At 43.2% G+C, this 22,936-nt stretch overlaps 1 protein-coding gene across 1 annotated transcript; it reads right to left on the bottom strand.

The window, feature by feature from the left end:
- Window positions 1-53: 53 nt before the first annotated feature.
- Window positions 54-4,441, bottom strand: LOC136458585 (serine/threonine-protein kinase 54-like). The gene is made up of 6 exons (XM_066458528.1): window positions 3,902-4,441; window positions 2,447-2,568; window positions 1,564-1,760; window positions 1,279-1,453; window positions 675-809; window positions 54-591 (listed from the first exon to the last, which is right to left on the bottom strand). The coding sequence occupies exons 1-6, from the start codon at window positions 4,209-4,211 to the stop codon at window positions 382-384; spliced, it is 1,149 nt and encodes a 382-aa protein (XP_066314625.1). The 5' UTR covers window positions 4,212-4,441; the 3' UTR covers window positions 54-381.
- Between the last annotated feature and the right edge of the window lie 18,495 nt (window positions 4,442-22,936).

Genomic DNA, 22,936 nt, shown 5'->3' with positions numbered 1-22,936 from the left:
CACACACAATATAACAGCAAAAATTTACCTTCGCTCCAAAATCGGATATCCTGACGATGATTCATGTGTTATTTAATAATTATAATTCATAACATTATGTAAAGAGATGGTTAATCCAACAGTACATAACCCTGCTTCACGTCACGGCCATGAAATTAACGATGTGAGCAAACGGCTACAGCATCTCTCTCTACACCTGACCTGACCTTAACTTACAGCAAGCATTAGAACTTGAAGCGAGCATACAAGGACATCAATCGTCAACCACCCCAGTCCTCCATTTACACCCATGACAATGAGAAGCCTCTCCATTATACCCAGTTCTGCGATTAGATTACACTGAGCTGTAGAGACCATTCACCGGGTATAAGCAACCCTGCGTTAGGGGCCTCGGTACCGGCGGAAGCACGAGAGGCAGCCTTGCGTCTGGTCCTTGGGGATCATGCCGCCACCCTTGGACGTGTCGATCGCCTCCAGCATGGACACCACCTCCGCCATCTCGGGACGCTTGTCCGGGTTCGCGTCCCAGCATCGCTTCATCACGTTCGCTAGCGAGCTCGGGCAGCAGCGCGGTATCTCAGGCCTCAGGTTCTGTGCAAAAATTTCATTTCAGCTCAGGATTTCAGTGACAACATGGCAGCAAGGAACGGGACAGAGGCATGTCTTATTTTCACCTGGCGAACGACGGCAGAGGTGACTTCAGAAAAGCTAAGATCGGGGTACGGCATGTCACAGCAGTATATCTCCCACAGGCAGATCCCAAAGCTGTACACGTCACACTTCCTGTTGTAAGCATGGCCATTGAGAACCTGCGTGCATATGCCAATGTAATTATGTAAGCCACAAGTACACTCTTTCAAGAAACAGGAAATAAAAATGCAAGTGCAGAGAAAGGAACACAAATTTCAAATCAATGGGAAAATCTTGCTGCCTTGCAGATGATACATCGGTGCGAAACAATGGATAACGTAGCTTTGGGAAGAGAATAACGAAATCGTCGACCAAACTACCGAAGAGATTAAAGGCCAAGCAATCTGTTGTGTTCTTTAAGATACTTTTGCTGTATGGTGCAGGCATGTTTCCTGCTTATCGTTGACCAAACTACTGAAGAGATTAGAGGCCACACAATCTGCGTGGTCTTTAAGATACTTTTGGTGTATATGCGGCATGTTTCTGCTTATAGCTAAGTAGTTTCCATGCAAATACCTATTGATATAAAGGGTAACTTCTCCAAGGGTCCATTTTTAGAGTTAGGAACAGACAGTTAAAATCAAATACCTCAGGAGCCATGTAACCAAGTGTCCCTGTTTCACCCGTCATATCGCTAGGATTTGAAGCCTCAACTCGAGCAACACCAAAATCAGCAATTTTTACAGTTCTCGTTTTGTCCAGAAGCATATTTTCAGTCTTGACATCACGATGCACTATCTTCTTTGAGTGGAGATAGCATAATCTATTGAAACAACACATATCATAATTATATCTTCCAAGACTAAAGAGTGAAGACAAATAACAACTAAGTTTCAGGCAAAGATCAAGAAAGAAAAGCAATCAATTTCTTACCCCCTGGCAAGGTCAAGAGCTATTTGGACCACAACTTTAAAGGCAAGCTTCCTTCTCCTGTTCTTTATCAGAAAATTTTTCAGTGCACCTCCGGGAAGGTACTCAACAACAACGCAGCAGATATTACTTGGCATGCCAAGATGTCCATGTTCCGTTTGTATATTTAAATCTCTTGCACCCATTATAGCCCCAATAAACTGTCAGGTAAAAGTTCAAGTTGTTGTTAGGATAGCTAGTTGCGCTTGAAAAGATATCAATATTCAGCAACAAGAAACAAGAACAGGTAATAATAGTAGTTGATAATCTATATTGAATTTTAAAGATGTAAAAGAAAATAAAGCTCCTACATATTTCTAGGTAAATTTGCTATCACGTTGAAATCAATTAACATAGCATAAGCAACTAAATCAATGCCATAAAACCTCCAAATTTCTATTGTTCTTAATTTTTTTCATGTATCAAATGGTAAAAGAAAGGTTTTAGTGTACATTACCAGTGGTTACAAGACTAACTTTGGGATACATTGCATGCTTTGGAACAAATTAGTACACACTGAAGCATCAAGAGAGATGGTAGTGCAGTAGTGCACTAGTGCTGCATATGCCCCTCACTATGCTGTCAGATACCCAGACATGGGGAACAATGTGAAGACCAACAGCATATGGATGATTGGACACATATTTCGGTACGTTGAAATAGATACATCATGTGCTAGTAACCAAGTTTACCATAGGGTTGAGATTAATAATATCAGACAACAATTCTAGACTTTGTCCTATGAAACAAAGATAAACAATAACTGAAGAAGTGTCTTATATCAGCAGAGTACTTAGCCTAAGAAATTAGAAGTTGGATGAAAAGGGCTTCTTCAGGCAATGATCACCTTAGTAACGTTTGGATGGTCAAGCTTATGCCACACAGCGACCTCCTGTGCAAATGCTGCTCTTAGTGCAGCAATTTCTTGTTCTGATCTATGACCATCCTCGCCCCAGTCAAGCAATTTTACTAGAAAATGGTAACATTTGACAATCAGTGTCGAAAAATGGAAGTTATGATGGTAAACATAAAGTTTCTCATGCAGTCATGCTGAACGTGCATTTTACTCCATGTCTGTAATAATTTATGAGATACAGCATGACTGCCAAAGGATGGACAAAGCACATTCTAAATCTCAAAAGTGTAGGTTAGTGTGATGGGGACCAAAGGTAGCACATTCTTGACGAAAAGGGTGCACTTTGTTGTGCATGTCAAACAACAATCTGTAAAGGTTCAAACTTATAATCCTATTAAGCATGGTGTCTAAAATGGAACAGCGAGACACTTATTAAGGGTCTAGCATGATCATGAAACACACAGGGAAGTAAAGTGTGACAGCTGAGAGGTACTTTATGGAGGACAGTGAGGGAACTGGTATCATCACACAGCCAAAGTAGCGAATAATTGCAAAGCAAGCCAATCAACAACTTCAGTGAACTTATGAATGCGTAAGACACATTTGATATAACATTCTAATCACACTTTAAGAATATAAATGAATCGATTAGATGGTGAACAAACATATTGAGAGGGCAGCATGCAAAGGGCGATAAAGTTCTGGACATACAAATTGCATCTGCTTTTTCATGAGTCATGTGATTTGCTTTAGCGGGACAATACCAAAATGTTAATTTAAATTTCTGGCTGCAAACTTCAGTGTATTTGTTATCCTTTTTGAAACATTGACCTGGTTCAGATGCTTTTCAATTTCCCTGGTCCCCTGAAAAGTGCAACACCAATCGCATGTTGCGACTTTTTGCCTGAAAAATCGGCAGCTTTATTCTGTAGCCTCCTGACTTCTAGGGGCTCATCATAAGATGAACACATGGATCATGCCTACGAAAAACTTTAACTGTTGGTTGGCTCGGATCACATGAGGGGGTTACACACCAAAAAGCTATAAGGGGACTTGGTTCAAGTTGGCGAGAAAAGCAGAAGTCACGGAATACACCAAGGAACCGAGAAAAGCAGAGGTATCAGCTTTAGCAATTTGCTGACAAGGAAAGGCACAGATGACACGACAGGCGAAAACAACTCGCCAAACCATCTAGAACAACCGCCTATAGCAAATGACATTGCTATCTAACGATCAATTCTGCTCGGATCACAGTATCGTAAGGACTTGCGTAGGAATCGATCAGACTTGGAACCACATTCTAGCCACGGAAGAAGAAGCTAGAGATAACTAGCGTGGCTATTTCGTCGAACAGTTCATGGACAATGAAAATTGGCTCATCATGGCTATTGCACGCGTAAGCGTTAGCTGTGTAAAAAGTAAGTAGTGTGGATGCTGGGACGATACCGGCGACGTCCTGGCCGTCGTAGACGCCACGGTGCACGGTGCCAAAGGTGCCGCTCGCGATGACGCCCTTGATGACGAGCTTGGCGGGGTCGATCTCCCAGTCCTCACGGCACCGCCGCAGAGGCGTCAGCTCCTCCGGGCCCAGCCTCGCGGACTCGCCGCGGCGGCTCCCCGTCCCGGAGGCTGGGCCGACTCCCCGCTCCGCCGGGCGTCCGAGGTGGCGCTCGAGCTGCTCGTCCAGGCTCTTGAGGTCGATCTGGTCCGCGCGCACGAACCCAGCGTCGCCGCCCGCGCTGGTGGGCTGCCTCATGCTTGCAGTAGTTGGAGACGGGAGCGCCGGGGAGGTGAGTGGCGGTGGCAGCGGATGCTGTGGGGTTGAGCTGCGTGGAAGGTCTCACGTGGTTTGGCTGCCGCAGCGGGTGGCGGCGGCGGCTACTGGGGAAGAGGAAGAGGTGGCGAGGCAGAGCTGGTTCGAGTTCGTGCGGGAGTCTCCATGTGAGCCGTGAGCGCATGGGACAGCGGGTTGCCGAAGTAGGCACGGGGTACGGGAAGGCAAGCGACGGCAGGAGGCCAGGACTCGTGTTGCGGTTGCGGGCTCCACCAGGGGCCGTCAGCAGGTTTCGTGTGTACACGCGGGGCTGTTTGCTTGTGGCCTGTCAGCAGCTTGCCCACCGGGGCATAATCTCAACCTCACGTGTTTAAAATCAGACCCCGAGAATGCTTGCTACGCCGATTAAAGGGCGTATTTAGATATAAAGGTTAATTGCTATCTAGTTTAAAATTAACTTTCGTATATACAAACTAAAAGGTAGGCTATTTTTTAGCTAAATTTTTAACTAGTTGTTAGCTAACTACTAGTCAACCCGGTTAATTTAGACTGGTTTTCAGCCCCAATCAGTAATTAGCCATGTGTATCTGAACATGTGCTAAGTCTAATCTCAAGCAAACAAGTCATTTGGAGTTTAACTAGCAAGTGAGAAGTGGCTTTGACTCTTATCAACCTGGAACGTGGAATACGGTCGTGTTCCATAACTTCGTTTCCAAATGAGAAACGGTTCCAAACACAGCGAGAACACGATTCAGGTCAAAGGTATGAAGTGGAGGCGCGTTCTCATCATGCATTTAGATTCTACGCGCTATGGTTTATTTGTGTAAATATCATATAGACACTAGATGAAAATATATCGATCTACACTACAACAAGTTTTGCCTCAAGATACGCTTTCAAAATAGAACATGTTCATCATTCTAGGAACCTCATACCCACGAACTAGTTGTTATGTATGTCAAGGTATGGAACTTCTGGACCAGATGAAAACTACTTGTTGGAATAGTAAAACTAGCTATTAATTGGAGTGGCATTGGATCGAGATCGTGTTGGCTGCATGGTTTGTTTGTTATTCTTGGTGATTGCCACCATCTAGACGGTTTGGTGCAATATGACTACATTGAAACACTCAATTAAAGATTGTGAGGTATTCCGGAGGTGATTTTTGAGCGGGCTATTGGGTTCATCCCCACCAAAAGAGACAAAGAACCACTCTAGTGAAAAAAGGAGCTTCAATAACACCTTATGATCGAACTGGCTCAAGATCAAGTCCTCATGTCAGAGGCAACCTTTTGTGGGTTTGTTGACTTGATAGAGGAGCAACGATCCTTGGGCTTAACTTAATGTGGACATAGGTGACCAACGAGTCATCGAACCATGGGGATATGTCTTTGTGCCATCCCTTGTGCGTAGTATCTCACTTGATCACTCTACTCTCGTGCTTTACTTTTTTGTTCAAATTCCTAGAGTATAGATATTAGAACTTGTCATCCTAGGAAGCAAACCAAGTTAGTCTATTCAATTTTAGTGACATAGCTTAGTGTGAGGGACCGTGATGTCTAAGAGGGGGGGGGGGGGTGAATTAGGCAACTTAAAACTCTAACTCTAAACTATGGCCTCTTTTTCTATCCTTACCAAAACCAATGCAAAAAGATAAACTATCTAAATGTGCAACTACGGTTTTGCTAGTGTATTGCTATCTCTATCATAAAAGGAGTTATGCAAACAGTGTAAAAGTTGAATCTAAAGAGTAAGGTAGAGATATGCAAACTTGAAAAGTCCTAATGGCTAGAGGGGGGGTGAATAGCTTATTAAAAATTTCTACAACAACACTTAACAAAAGGATAGATAATTATGAGACGAAGCAAGTGTTGCGCTAGCCTACTAAAATTGCAAGCCACCTACCACAATTCTAGTTTGTATAGTTTCTATCCACATAATGGCTATGTAATTACACTAAGTTAGTGTGCTCTCAAAGGCTAACTAAAGAGCCACACTAACCAACCTAACAAGCTCTCATGGCCAGCTACACTAAAGAGCTTAACAACTAGTTTACGGTAATGTAAAGAGATAGAGCAAGATGGATATACCGCCGAGTCGAGGAATGAACCAATCAATCACAAGGATGAATACCAATCACCTTAGAATCAAATGATGACACAATGATTTTTTATCGAGGTTCACTTGCTTGCCGGCAAGCTAGTCCTCATTGTGGCGATTCACTCACTTGGAGGTTCACGCGCTAATTGGCATCACACGCCAAACCCTCAATAGGGTGCCACACAACCAACACAAGATGAGGATCACATAAGCCATGAGTAATTCACTAGAGTACCTTTTGACTCTCCGTCGGGGAAAGGTCAAGAACCCCTCACAATCACCACGATCGGAGTCGAAGACAATCACCAACCTCCGCTCGATGATCTTCGCTGCTTCAAGCCATCTAGGTGGTGGCAATCACATAGAGTAACAAGTGATTCCCACAGCGAAACACGAACATCAAGTGCCTCTAGATGCAAACACTCAAGCAATGCACTTGGATTCACTTCCAATCTCACAAAGATGATGAATCAATGATGGAGATGAGTGGGAGGGCTTTGGCTAAGCTCATAAGATTGCTATGTCAATACAAATGGCCAAGAGAGTGAGCTAGAGCCAGCCAAATGGTATTTATAGACACCCCAAACAATAGAGCTGTTGGCTCAATTATTGGGCTAACTGCGCATCGACCGGACGTGTAGGTCGTGTTGCACCGGACGCACCGGTCGTGTATACCGGATGCGTCCGGTATTGCGATCGGACACGTCCGGTCACTATCTGATCGCCACGTGTCTAGTCCAAAAAGAAGTAGCCATTGCTGCCATATTCAATCTGTGACCGGATGCTCTGTTAGAAACGACCGGATGCTGAGCCACAGCGTCCGATCGAGTCCAGAGAGTACCTAGGGCCGACCGGACGTGTCCAGTCACTCTGGACCAGATGTAGGAGATGCAGCATCCAGTCGAGTCTAGAAAGCTCCCAGAGCCGCTCTGGGCCGACCGAACACGTACGGTCACTCCGGACCAGACGCTCCCAACGTTCGATCGACTGTTTCATTGAACATCAACTTCGCTGATTCATGGCAACCAGATGCGTCCGGTCGCTCTCTACAATTCATTACCAAGCCACATACCGACGCATCCGGTCGCCATATCGGACGCGTCCGGTCACTCTATGACTAGCGCGACTAACTCCTTTTCAACTCTATCTTCTTCACCCTTGCTCAAATTTGCCAATCACCAAGTGTATCACCTTGTGCACATGTGTTAGCATATTTTCACAAACATTTTCAAGGGTGTTAGCACTCCACTAGATCCTAAATGCATATGCAATGAGTTAGAGCATCTAGTGGTACTTTGATAACCGCATTTCAATACAAGTTTTACCCCTCTTAATAGTACGGCTATCGAACCTAAATGTGATCACACTCGCTAAGTGTCTTGATCATCGAAACAAAAAGGCTCCTACCACTTATACCTTTGCCTTGAGCCTTTTGTTTTACTTCTTTTGTAAGTCGAAGCACTTGATCATCACCATGGCAGCACCATCATCATGTCATGATCATCATTTGCTTCACCACTTGGAGTAGTGCTACATATTTTATAATCACTTTGATAAACTAGGTTAGCACTTAGGGTTTCATCAATTAACCAAAACCAAACTAGAGCTTTCAATCTCCCCCTTTTTGGTAATTGATGACAACCCTTTCACAAAGATATGAATTGAAATTCAGTTGAATCCATGTTGCTTGTCCAAGCATATTTACCATGTGTAAAGGTTATGGAAAAGTTTCATGAATTCCATATGGTAGCAATTGCTCCCCCTACATATGTGCTAAGAGTTTGGATTGTAGCTTGCACATATGTTTAGATAGGAAATATAGGAGGCAATGTCTACCAAATGATGCTAAGGTATAAAAGATGGACCTTTGAAGCGTGATACCAATCAGAGTGCACCAATATACCATCCTTAGCACCATTAGTAACTAGACATACACAAAAACTAGAATACCCCATGAGATCAATATTAGAAATAAGGGTCTAGTTTACATAATGTGAGCATGAGTCTAGTTACTTAATCTATGCATGCTAGTTTTTTATTTCATCATTCAAACCTACAACTAGCATACACCACACAAACATGGATATTGAAATTTAAAACTTATGCCATGCAAAGCAAATATATGAAATGCACATTTAAATGCACCTTACAAGTTCATAAGCTTGCTCCCCCTACTTGTGTGCTCAAAATTTTAATTGATCCCTTCCTTTGTTATATCTCTCCCCCTATATCAAATTCTCCTCATTTATTGTCTTTTCACTATCTTTGTACACTATTTCTATTTCTCCCCATAGCACTAATATCTTTGATTTTCTCCCCCTTTGTCATCAATGACCATAAAGGTTCAAAATGTAGATAGGTTGAGATTATCAATGTCAATCAATGGGGTGAGGATCATTTTCCTAAATTTGGTCCAATCTAGAATACTTGCCAAAGATATTTAACTTGGTTTGATCCAAGGACAAGCTTCTTCACACCTCCAAATAAGGGTTATCTTGTACCATGATGAGTTAAATACTTAAAGCTTATTTTCTAGATCAAACACTAGGTTTACAAGCCCATAAACATGTCATATGCTACCACTAGACCAAATTAAGCATAGAAGCAATAGTGGTACCATACAATTATCAAATTCATTTGATTTTCATGAATGAGCCTATTAAATGTGAAAGATGTCTAGATGCACTAAATATATCCTTAGCAAGGATATATGCCATGCCAATCAACTTTTACCTTGAATTGCTCGAAGGAGAGGCATGTGCATCAACACATATTTGAGAAATCCAATATGTTCAACTTATTCCTTAGCTTGCAAAACTTTTTCTCATCCAATGGTTTGGTGAATATATCGGTAAGTTGATCTTTGGTGCCTACACTCTCAATGCAAATGTCCCCTTTTTGTTGGTGATCTCTTATGAAATGGTGGCGAACATCAATGTGCTTTGTTCTTACATGTTGAACCGGATTGTTAGTCAACTTGATTGTACTCTCATTGTCACATAGTAATGGCACTTTCTTGAACTTGATTCCAAAATCACTCAAAGTGGCCTTCATCCAAAGTATTTGTGCACAACAACTACCGGCGGATATGTATTCGGCTTCGGCGGTTGATAATGCAACACTATTTTGATTCTTTGATGACCATGAAATAAGTGATCTTCCCAACAATTGATATGTGCCCGAGGTGCACTTCCTTTCAATCTTGTATCCCGCATAATCCGAGTCGGAGTAACCAACTAGTTCAAATTTTGCTCCTTTGGGATACTACAAACCAACACTTTGTGTATGCTTTAAGTACCTCAATATTTTCTTTGTGGCCTTCAAATGACTTTCTCTTGGTGAGGCTTGAAATCTTGCACACATGCATACACTAAACATGACATCCAACCTTGATGCGGTCACATAGAGTAGGCTTCCAATCATAGACCGATATAATTTTTTATCCACCATAATGCCACTTGCATCACTATCCAAGTTGCTATTTGTTTCCATTGGTGTACTAATGACTTTGCTATCACTCATACCAAACTTCTTGATCATGTCCTTGATATACTTGCTTTGACTCACAAATGTACCATTCTTCAATTGCTTGATTTGAAGACCAAGGAAGTAACTTAACTCTTCAATCATGGACATATCAAACTCATTAGCCATCATCTTTCCAAATTTTTCACAAAAGTCTTGATTGGTTGATCCAAATATGATGTCATCAACATAGATTTGCAACACAAATAAATCTTTTCCAATCTTCTTTATGAAAAGAGTGGTGCCAACCTTGCTCATCATGAACCCTTTAGAGAGTAGGAAGTCCCTCAATCTCTCATACCATATTCTAGGTGCTTGCTTCAAGCCATATAATGCCTTCTTCAACTTGTACACATGGTTGGGTTTCTTGTCATCTTCAAAACTGGAAGGTTGCTCAACATATACTTCTTCATTGATGTAACCATTGAGAAATGCACTCTTAACATCTATATGATAGAGCTTGATGTTGTGGGCACAAGCATAAGCTAGCAAGATTCTAATTGCTTCTAATCTAGCAACCTAGGCATATGTTTCTCCAAAGTCAAGACCTTTAACTTGTGTATAGCCTTGTGCTACCAATCTAGCTTTGTTCCTTACTACTATTCCATCTTGATCTTGCTTGTTTCTAAAGACCCATTTGGTTCCAATCACATTATGTCCCTTTGGTCTCTCTACTAATTCCCATACTTGATTTCTTATGAAGTTATTCAATTCTTCATGCATAGCATTCACCCAATCAACATCCTTCAATGCTTTATCTATCTTCTTTGGTTTAATGGATGACACAAATGAGAAGTGCTCATAAAATAAAGCCAATCTTGATCTAGTTTGCACACCTCTTAAAATATCACCAATGATAGTGTCCAATGGATGATCTCTTATAATATTGGTTGGTTAGAGGATTGGAACTTGATTGGTTGCACTTGCTTGATCATTAGGTTGAGATGACGCACTAGCCACTTGATCTTGTTCATTATCATGAGAGCCACTTATACTAGCTTGATTTGTATCATCTTGCACATTTGAGTTAGAGAGCACTTGCACTTGATCATCTTCATCATCATTCACTTGCCTAGGCCTCAATTCACCAACATCCATGTTCTTCATGGCATTTGAAAGTTGAATGCCTTTAACATCTTCTAAGTTCTCATTCTCTTCTTGTGAACCCTTGGTTTCATCAAATTCAACATCATAAACTTCCTCAAGAGTACCACTATCTAAATTCCAAACTCTATATGCTTTGCTAGTAGTTGAGTATCTAAGTAGGAATTTTTCATCACATTTCTTGTCAAACTTGTCCAATCTAGTGCCTTTCTTCAAGATATAGCATTTGCAAGCAAAGACTCAAAAATATGCAATGTTGGGCTTTCTACCATTCAAGAGCTTATATGGTGTTTTCTCTTTTAATGGGTGACAATAGAGGCGGTTGCTATAATAGCAAGTCGTGTTGATAGCTTTGGCCCAAAAGAATTGACTCACATTGTACTCACTAAGCATAGATCTTGCCATATCAATAAGTGTTATATTTTTCATCTCAACAAGGCCATTTGATTATGGAGTGTACTTGGCCGAGAATTGATGTCTAATTTCAAAATCATCACACAACTCATCAATTCTAGTGTTCTTGAACTCACTACCATTATCACTTCTAACTCTCTTGATGGTTGTTTCAAACTCATTGTGAATGCCCTTGATAAATAATTTGAACGTTGCAAACACATCACTTTTGTCCACTAAAAAGAATACTCATGTGTATTTAGTATAATCATCCACTATCACAAAGCCATATTTATTACCACTAATGCTAGTGTATTGAGTTGGCCCAAACAAATCCATGTGCAATAACTCAAATGCCTTACTAGTGCTCATCATGCTTTTCTTAGGATGGGTGTTTCCAACTTGTTTGTTGGCTTGACAAGAGCTACAAAGCTTATCCTTCTCAAATACAACATCTTTCAAGCCTCTAACCAAGTCATGCTTAACCAATCTATTCAATTGTTTCATTCCAACATGACCAAGCCTTCTATGCCATAACCAACCCATGCTAGACTTAGTGAACAAACATGTAGATAATTTAGCTTCACTAGCATTGAAATCAACCAAGTATAGATTCTCATATCTAAAGCATTTGAAGATCAAGTTAGAGCCATCTACACTTATGATATCTACATCATCTACCCCAGATATGCATTTGAATCCAAGATCACACAATTGACCCACGGATAGCAAATTGAAGTTCAAGCTCTCTACTAGCAACACATTGGATATGCTCATGTCATTGGATATTGTAATCTTATCAAGCCCTTTGACCTTGTCTTTGCCATTATCACCAAATGTGATACTATCATAACCATCATTGCCATTGGTGTTGATTGAGTTGAACATTCTTGCATCACTGATCATGTGTTGAGTGCACCCACTATCAAGAACCCAATGCCTTTCTCTGGCTTTGTAATTGATCTACAAAAGAAGATAAATTCTTTTTAGGTACCCAAACTTGCTTGGGTCTTTGAAGGTTAGTCACTAAGCTCTTTGGTACCCAAATAGCTTTCTTCTTTGATCCCATCCATGGTTTACCGATGAACTTAGCCTTTACACCATTTGCACCCTTGGTAAGCATATAGAAAGAATCAAGCTTAATGGAGGATACATTAGCTTATGACTTCTTGTTCATGCACTTTTGCTCTATATGACAAACTTGCTTGCAACTAGTACAAAACCGACCATTGTTCTTAATAAAACTAGTCTTGTGAGGAGCAAAGGCCGCCTTATCTTTCTTGAGGACATAGCCCAATTTCTCTTTATAGAGAGAAGCTCTTTGGCTACCCAAGCACATAAGCAAGCGGTCCTCACCACCATAGGCCTTAGCCAAGGTGTGAGTGAGCTTATTGTCCTCCTTCTTGAGGATCTCATTCTCAACCATTAGTGAGGCATCACAAGTGAAACCAACACTACTAGATGAGGTGGAAGTAGAAGTACTACAAGAAGGGTTAGTGGGAGCAACAATGATAGGCATAGATAATGATTCATCAATTATATCACAAGTTAAGCCTACATCACAAGTCTCAACATGCTTCTTCTTATTTTATTCATTAAGCAAAGAGGAATGAGCTTTTTCAAGCTTTTTATGAGCCTTGCCAAGCTTCTCATGGGCTTCCTCTAGCCTCTCATGAGTTGCTTTGAGCTCATCAAGGGCTTGCTTAAGGGCTTTTACTTCCTTATTTAAGCTCTTGCATTCCCTTCTCTTAATGTCAAAGTGTTCTTTAGTATCTTCTAACATGTCATATAATTCATCTTTAGTGGGTTCATCATCATCACTATCACTTTCATTTTCATCATCATGTTCATCATCACTTCCATCATCATAAGTTTGTACCTTAGTGGCCTTAGCCATGAAGCATAATGGAGTGTCAAAGAGAGAAGGCTTCTCATTGATAGCAATGCTTGCAAGTGCCTTCTTCTTGGTGGTCTTATCATCATCACTATCATCATCATCATCACTTGAGGAAGCATCACTATCCCAAGTGACCACATATGAACCACCCTTCTTCTTCTTCAAGGTCATATTGTCCTTCTTCTTTTTCTTTTCCTTCTTGTCCTTCTTCTTATTCTTCTTGTCATCATCTTTGTCACTATTGTATGGGCATTGAGCAACAAGATGATCTTTGCTTTCACAATTGAAGCACCTTCTTGACTCTTCCTTGTTCTTGGATGAAGATTTCTTCTTTCTAGCATGGTAGCCCTTCTTCATCATAAACTTGCCAAATCTCTTGATAAAGAGAGCCATCTTCTTATCATCATCATCATCATCATCCCATGAACCATCATCTTCACTTGATGTATCTTGCTTTGCCTTGCCCTTGGATGATGTGGCCTTGAATGCCACACTCTTCTCTTGTCATCCTTCTTGTCATTTTCTTCTCTTTCTTTTCTTCTTCTCATCATCATCTCTATATGTATCATCGGTCATTATATCTCCCAACACTTGGTTTGGTGTCATGGTGTCCAAACCACTCCTCACTAGAATAGTGACCAATGTGCCAAATCTTGAAGGCAAGCATCTCAAGAACTTGTGGGAGAAGTCCTTGTCCTTCACCTCTTCTCCAAGTGCTTTGAGATCATTGACAAGCACTTAAAGCCTATGAAACATCTCCGACACACTCTCATCCTCCTTTATCTTGAAGCTTGCAAATTTCTCCTTGAGAATGTATGCCTTTACACCCTTCATGGCTTGAGTGCCCTCAAATGATTCCTCCAACTTCTTCCATGCCTCTGAGCTCTCTCAATGTTCTTGATTTGCTCAAATGTTCTCTCATCCAAAGCATCATGGATGGCACTAAGAGCAATGTCATTATTTTGAAGAAGCATTTTTTTGGCGGCGGTGGGAGCCTCTTCACCATCAATCTCAATCTTGGTCTCCACCACCTTCCAAACCTTCCTATTGATTGACTTGATACAAGTTGTCATCTTAGCCTTCCAATAGGGATAGTTTGAGACATCAAATTGGGGTGGCTTCTTGGTGTTGTTGATTTGAGCTATTTTTACACCGAAGGTTGTTAAGCCTCAAATCATGGTGACCTCAGCTCTAATACCACTTGAAAGGTCCTAATGGCTAGATGGGGGTGAATAGCCTATTAAAAATTTCTACAACAACACTTAACAAAAAGTTAGACAATTATGAGGCGAAGCAAGTGTTGCACTAGCCTACTAAAATTGCAAGCCACCTACCACAATTCTAGTTTGCATAGTTTCTATCCACACAATGGCTATGTAATTCACTAAGTTAGTGTGCTCTTAAAGGCTAACTAAAGAGCCACACTAACCAAACTAATAAGCTCTCAAGACTAGCTACACTAAAGAGCTTGACAACTAGTTTGCGGTAATATAAAGAGATAGAGCAAGATGGATATACGGTCAAGTCGAGGAATGAACCAATCAATCACAAGGATGAATACCAATGAATACCAATCACCTCAAAATCAAATGATGACATAATGTTTTTTTACCAAGGTTCACTTGCTTGCTGGCAAGCTAGTCCTTGTTGTGGCGATTCACTCACTTGGAGGTTCATGCGCTAATTGGCATCACACACCAAACCCTCATTTGGGTGCCACACAACCAACACAAGATGAGGATCACACAAGCCATGAGCAATTCACTAGAGTATCTTTTGGCTCTCTACCAAGGGAAGGTCAAGAACCCCTCACAATCACCACGATTGGAGCCAGAGACAATCACCAACCTCCGTTCAATGATCCTCGCTGCTCTAAGCCATCTAGGTGGTAGCAACCACCAAGAGTAACAAGTGAATCCCACAGCAAAACACGAACACCAAGTGCCTCTAGATGCAAATACTCAAGCAATGCAGTTGGATTCACTCCCAATCTCACAAAGATGATGAATCAATGATGGAGATGAGTGAGAGGGCTTTGGCTAAGCTCACAAGGTTGCTATGTCAATGCAAATGGCCAAGAGAGTGAGCTAGAGCTGGCCAAATGGTATTTATAGATACCCCAAACAATAGATCCGTTGGCTCAATTATTGGGCTGACTGTGCATCGACCGGATGTGCAGGTCGTGTTGCACCGGATGCACCGGTCGTGTATACCGGACGCATCCGGTATGGTGATCGGACGCATCCAGTCGCTATCTGAGCACCATGTGTCTAGTCCAAAAAGAAGTAGTCGTTGCTGCCATATTCAATCTGCTATCGGATGCTCTGTTAGAAAAGACCGAACGCTGAGCCGCAGCGTTCGATCGAGTCTAGAGAGTACCTAGGGCTAACCAAACATGTCCAGTCACTCTGGACCAGACGTAGGAGACGCAATGTTTGGTTGAGTCCAGAAAGCTCCTAGAGCCGCTCTGGGCCGACCAGACGTGTCCTGTCACTCCGGACTAGACGCTCCCAGCGTCCGATCGACTGTTTCATTGAACATGGACTTCGCTGATTCAAACCGGATGCGTCTAGTGTGGCGACCGGACGTGTCCGGTCGCTCTCTGTAATTCAATACCGAGACACATACTGGACGCCATACTGGAGGTGTCCGGTCACTCTATGACTAGCGCGACTAACTCCTTTTCAACTCTATCTTCTTCACCCTTGCTCAAATGTGCCAACCACCAAGTGTATCACCTTGTGCACATGTGTTAGCATATTTTCACAAACATTTTTAAGGGTGTTAGCACTCTACTAGATCCTAAATGCATATGCAATGAGTTAGAACATCTAGTGACACTTTGATAACCGCATTTCGATATGAGTTTCACCCCTCTTAATAGTATGGCTATCGAACATAAATATGATCATACTCACTAAGTGTCTTGATCACCGAAATGAGAAGGCTCCTACCACTTATACCTTTATCTTGAGCCTTTTGTTTTACTTCTTTTCCAAGTCCAAGCACTTGATTGTCACCATGACAACACCATCATCATGTCATGATCTTCATTTACTTCACCACTTGGAGTAGTGCCACCTATCTTATAATCACTTTGATAAACTAGGTTAGCACTTAGGGTTTCATCAATTAACCAAAACCAAACTAGAGCTTTCAAAACTTCCATCGACGACTCCTATTTTTTACCGAGGTATCGAGAAGCGCGTAAGCTTCCCCCTAGTCCTCATTGGAGCCCCTCGCAAGGAATCCCACGCAAGGGCCAAGCTCCTGGTTAGGTAACTCCGTGGATAGCCCCGGGCCTTCCCCATGGGCAAGTGGGTCTCCGATGTGCCTTTCGGCAAGCCTCTCTTGGACCGCTCCCCATAGTCTTCACTATCAAGCTTCTGGCCAAACCATCACGGGCCTTGTTCCCTTTGGTACACGGTGGTGGCCACACCACAAACACGGTTGATGTGGTCTCGCAAGACTACAAGCCCCGCCAAGTACAACAATGGTGCGCGCAAGCACCGCGTGATAAGAGGTGTGCAAACCTCACTAAACACTAGGCCTAAACCTAGAGCAAGCACATAAACAGTGGTGTAATCAATCTAAGCACTTCGCAAAGCACCTACGCAAATCACCTAATGAATCACTAAGTCCGGAGTGACAGGACCCATGTTCAATGAAACATTTCCAACTAAGGCTCTCCGAGCCCCGTCACTCCAATCATCAAGGTAAACACTATCAAACCCCCTCTATTTCATTACAATCATTTCATACATCCATACGCGCATCTCATTCCATACGCCCATGCCTCTCGGACGATTCGGGCCCTAAATCACCTAGGGGCTCGGGAACTAAGCATCGCACATGCAGCGAAATGCACCAGAATGCTCCGTGTTGCATCACGAAGCGGCGGTTGCCTCATTTGACATGAGCAAACAATAGAGCCAGGGGAGAAAACTGTAGATGAGCACCGTGCGGCCTTCGCCTGGTCTGGCAAACCGGGTCATCTCAACCTTCTTGTTCGATCCTGAACCTCTCACCAAGCCCACAGAATCTCCATTGAGGGGGAGGCTGTTAGGCCACTCGGGTCGGTCTTCGAAATGACCTAGGCATCTACCGAGTTACAGGTAAAGGAGTAGTAGAATGTCACAAGAGGGCTATGCCGACCCCATCATGAACGATGGACCCAGATTCCACTCAATCACACCCGTTAGCGAACTCACTGAACTAGTCTTCGAGCCTGAGCGACTGGGATAAGCGACGAAACTTAGCCCCTCCGGTTGTGAGGAACCGGATGGGGTAACGCAAAACAACTCACATCGACCCCCATGAAGGCCCGATAAGGCTCGGGGGCTCAAATGCCAAAAACCTTGGGACCACGACTCCGAACTCGCATCAACAGGATCTACGATATCCGGCTATGGCTTGGGACTATGACTCCGAACTTGCGTAACGGCTTCACTTCCGACTGCACTCCAAAAATCTAGGGACCGCGACTTTGAACTCGCGTAATGACTTCACTTCCAACTGCACTCCAAAAAAATCTAGGGACCGCGACTCCGAACTCACGTAATGGCTTCACTTCCGACTATACTCCAAAAAAATCTAGGGACCGTGACTCCAAACTCGCATAATGGCTTCACTTCTGACTGCGCTCCAAAAAAATCCAGGGACCGTGACTCTGAACTCGCGTGAAAACTAACTGAACTAACTACCTTGGCTGCCCAGGCTATGCTGAGGCTAGGGATCCACGACACCAAGACCCATGGGCTCGGTCTCATCCATCCCCTAAACTAACCATTTCAAAACCATAGCACACACCAACGCCAAGATCAGTGAGCTCTCTGACTACCAAACTAACTCCCTCACCCGATCCACGGCACACATCAATGCCAGGATCAGTGAGCTCTCTCATGCTCGGACTAACTTCCTCACCCGATCCACGGCACGCATCAACGCCGGGATCAGTAAGTTGAAAAATGCCTTGGTTGCACAACGATGCCTTGGTTAAACAAAATTCCATCTCAGACAAAAAACATGCGCACACGCATGCTAAAACAACACCCCCAGACAATTCTGCCTGAACCGCCCGGGGGCTACACCCGCGGGTGCGCTCACGCGCACCCACCGACAAAACAGAAAACTTCCCCTGATAACACAGAACACCCCCAGACGGTTCTGCCTGAACCGCCTAGGGGCTCGAGGGCTACACCCATGAGTGCGCTCACGCGCACCCATCGGCAAAACAAAAATCCCCCGGACGATTCTACCCGAATCGCCCGGGGGCTCGGGGGTTCCTGTCGGGTTCATAAACCCAGGGTCCCTTGGGGACCGACTTCTGCACCAAGGCTCGACCCAAGAGTCTAAAAACAATAGGGCAAAGGAATGGTCCAGCAACCAACAGGAAGGCCAGGCCCAAGAAGAGCAACACCCGCTCATCGGCTACTTCGGCCCACCTATCCGACCGGAGCGCTCAATTTAGGCTTCAGCCGCCTCCGGGTGGCCTCTCTGATCGGAAGGCCTGCCCCGAGCCCTACTTTTGACTCTGACCCCGCATCCCTCCGACCAAGGCTCATAGGAATCCTGCTCACCGCTTTTCTCTGATCGGCGCACTCAGAGCCAACTAGAGCCATCCGACCAGGGACGCCTGCTCGGTAGGAACCAGAAAACGTGCGGAGAAAGGCAAGGTAAGGCTCACAAGTCAAAACCACTATACCAGGGACCATACCCTACACGAAATAGTACTCTGCAGCCACCCTGACACAAATAGTATTGTAGGCGCCGACATCTCCCTCTATAGTTTTGTAGGGGCCGCTAAAACTCCCATACGGTAAGACCCTCCGCGTGTCCCTGGACAATCGATAGCGGTATGGGCACCAGGATTTGCCGTACCGGGTGAACATAGCGTGACTCCTCACATGCCTCTAGGCATCAAATAGTATTTGTAGGTACCGACATCCATCCTTCGTGAAGAAGATAGCATGACCTCCCGTGTGCATCTAACATTCTACAGCGACATCAACAGTGTTGTGGGTGCCTACCATTATCCAATCCTCATCAGCGTGGGCAATAAGGCTTAAAACATCTGTACCCTCTCCCTCTCACTTGTAAAGCCATCCTCTTCATCTATAAAAGGGGATGCGCTCCCTCCAACAAGGGAGGTGGACCGATCGATCCAAGCTCAGTTCCTTTAGATTCATTAGTCCAATAGCTCACAACCACAGAACCGCAAGGTTCCGACCTCAAGCACTCGCCTGAACACTTAGTTCATAGCAAAGTTCCTATCACTCTTGGTCCTTCCGGTCAGAGCCGACCGGACCTCTTGTACACCCCATCTTTCTCCCTCTCGTTTGTAACCCCACAGCAAACTTTGAGCACCTAGGCTCAGGAATAAAAGTCATCGACCGACCCCGACTGAACGTAGGGCACGTTGTCCGCCAGCGTCCAGTGAGTGCTAAGATAGTGAACAGATACAACGTCATGTCCGGTCACTTGAGTCCTCAGCATCCGGTCACAACCTCGCTCAGTGTCCGATCACTGCTGTTGAGCTCATTTCTTCGCAATCTTGCGTCCGGCTTGGTTCCTATCTTTGTGCTTGGACTTTGCTTGATATCTTAGGTCTTCTCTTGTGCTTCTAGGGTCTTGCTTATGGTGTTGATCATGGGATCATCATGTCACCTTCATCCAAGTCACGTCTTGCACCCTATTGAACTACAAAAAAATTACTTGCAAATTTATGAGTCCAATTTGTTGTGTTGGTCATCAAACACCAAAATCCAAAGTAAATGGGCCTAGGGCCCATTTTCTTTACAATCTCTCCCTTTTTGGTGATTGATGACAACACGACCAAAACAAGAAAATAATAAAAAAATTGGAATTTAAAAACTATTTACTTGCTAGGATGCAATGCAAAGGGAAAGGTTATATGATGCTAAAAGATACCACATGTAAACATCTTTGGAAACTTATCTTGCCCTTACAAATGTCCCTATATGGCATTATGGATTTAAGCCTCCCTCTAACTCTATAATCCACTATCCTCCCTTTCTTGGACCATTACCACTTGTAAATTATTATGATTGGGCTTGCTTTTGGTCCTACAAATTCTCCCCCTTTGGAATCAAACACCGAAAAGGAAGACATTAGTATCACAAGGGAGGGTCAAACTTTGTGATCCTTTGTATGTGGAGTGGAATAGGTCACAAAAGTTGACTCTCACATTACATAGACTAAGCTCCCCCTAAATATATGCATACATATGATGGAGAATGTAGTTAATGCATAATTGTCAAATTAATGCTCAAGGGAGTTTAATCTATATAATGCATGGAGAAAGCATATAAATACAAAGTGAAATGAACATGATGATATCGGTTTAGAAATACCACATGTGGAAACCAATTTGATGTATACCACTTGCAATAGGTGGTGGATATTTGAAGTATGATGCTTAACTCTGGGGACTCTATTTTCCTTACAATGAGACTACTACACACATGATAAGCTTGAAAATGTGTTAGTCTCAAAGCATCCAACTTGTAGAGTAACCTCCCCCTAAATTTGTGCACACAAGTATGTAATACTTGTAGGAGACATGCACATTGATTTTAGAATAAAAAATACCACTTGAAAGATGACATCACATGAATGTGAGAATCATTTTCGAAAGAATATTCGGGAGAAATTATCTACAATTTGGACTTTGGCACATATTAGATGAACAATTGTAAAACAATCTATGTGCCATGCTCCTAAATAATTTAAACCATATAGGTTTTCTCCAAGAGTAAACGTGATACCGAGCAAGCCTACCATATGATCTACCTAGTGTATGTATGACAAAAGATTTAAGCATGCAAATGCAAACTTAGGCATAAAAAGGAACTAGATGCTAATTGAAATTGTAAGAAATTAAATCTAGTTACCTAACATGGGAAGGAGAATTTGGGTCCATAGTGTTCACTAACCCACTTGGCAATTGACATGATCCAATGTGATGCACCCCACGAAATGCACCCATACTTTGCCAAGTCTCCAAATTCCCCAAAGTCCATCGGACTTCTCACTTCTCTTTTGGGATCTAAACCTTCTTGGTGATCTTCATGTTGGAAATGATATCCTTTGGCACCCAAATGTGTTTGGCCCCATTGTTGGCTTGCTTGTTCACCTTGGTGGCCACCACCTTATCATTTTTCTTCTTCTTCAAGAGATAAGGTGTGGAGGCCTTTTTGTCTACCTTGTTGGTGTAGGTGTTGGAGAGCTTGCGTGTTTCCTTTTTATTTTTCTCTTTCTTCTTAGCTCCTCCCCCATTCTTCACCTTGTACTCATAGGACTTGTGGTCTTCCTTGTGGCATACATAGCAAACCATGATTTGTCCTTCATCAAGCTTCTTCACTCCCTTGACGGTGTTATCTGATGAGGACATGACACCCATGCATACGACCATGTTTGGCGCATGGTATGGAGGGGTAGGAGGCCAGCAAGGGTGTCCAAGTCAAGAAGGAGGCCCGAGGCTAATTCGGTTCGAGTCCCCGAGGTGGAGGTCCAAAGCAACTCAAGTTCGAGTCTGTCTCGGAGTCCAGGAGCAGCACGTACTAAAAACGACGCCCAGGTCGCATATGGTGTCCGTTTTGGGCGTTGTTTATATGGATGGAAAGATAATTTCATGGACCTTGTAATGGAATCAGTCCCACCTTAAAATTCAATGGGAGTCAACAGGAATCATCGAAACAATTGGACATCCAACAGAATGATTTCGAGTCTGCCTCGGCCTCCAGGACCAGTCTGCCTTAAACTGGTCACCTAGGACACTTCTGGACTCCGTTTTCAACGATCCATATATGGTTGAAAAGTTAATTTGATAAGTAAGCCAATACAAGTGGTCTCATGTCAAAAGCCCTTCAGAATCAACAGGAATCGTCGAAACAATTTAGCGTCCAGAATCTGCCAGGGTGCTGCGACATCGTCTTTTGGTCTATTGGACCGTGTATCGTGTTTGGGCCCATTAGGGGGCGCGTCTAGGGTAGGCGACGACCCTAAGACCTTTATAATCATATGCCGCCACCTCCATTAGGGTTTGGGTTTTGCTTAGATTATTCTATCAAGAACAGTTTCATCATTCATCGGTTTGTGAGACCCCAACTCCGTGAGATTAATCATTGATCTGCAATTTGGTTGTGTTCTTTCTTGTTCTTGCTTGTGTTCTTCATTGCACAGGCAGGGATTATCCTTCTTGGCGAGGTCAACCTGGTTCGTGACTTGGTTGATAACCAGAGGAGCTGTGGTGCTAAGATTGCAGGGTTCGATCTTTCGATCTGAAGCCGGATCAGTGTGTCATTCTCCGCCACAAGGATAGTTACCTCTACCTAATGGAAGATCGGGATCCCCGTCCCCATTAAGTGGTAATTAGAGCTTCAGGTATTACCGTCAAGTTTATCATTACCCTAGTTTTGTTTTGTTTTTGTCCTATAAATCTAGAAAATTGCCCCACAAAAATATTTGTGTTCATCATTGTTTTTTTCTCATATCCCATCACCCATTGTGCTATTGCAATATTTTTAACTTCAGTTTGCTTTATTGAACCGTTGTCCCTCATAGGTCCTCGTGTTCGTTGGTTTAATTAAGTCTTGGTCTAGTTTTTTTAGCATGAATCTGATTGTCAGTTTGTGTTTCATCTTCTGTTCTTATGATGGAACGGTGG

Source organism: Miscanthus floridulus, chromosome 6, assembly GCF_019320115.1.
Source record: "Miscanthus floridulus cultivar M001 chromosome 6, ASM1932011v1, whole genome shotgun sequence".
In the NCBI taxonomy this organism is placed as follows: Eukaryota; Viridiplantae; Streptophyta; class Magnoliopsida; order Poales; family Poaceae; genus Miscanthus; species Miscanthus floridulus.
This window is presented reverse-complemented; position numbering and strand designations above follow the sequence as displayed.

Coding starts and splice junctions, on each gene's coding strand:
- LOC136458585 (XM_066458528.1), bottom strand. CDS start 4,211: ATGAGGCAGCCCACCAGCGCGGGCGGCGACGCTGGGTTCGTGCGCGCG. Junction 1,761..2,446: donor ACCATCCAAACGTTACTAAG/GTGATCATTGCC, acceptor TTTACCTGACAG/TTTATTGGGGCTATAATGGG. Junction 810..1,278: donor TTGGTTACATGGCTCCTGAG/GTATTTGATTTT, acceptor ATATGCACGCAG/GTTCTCAATGGCCATGCTTA.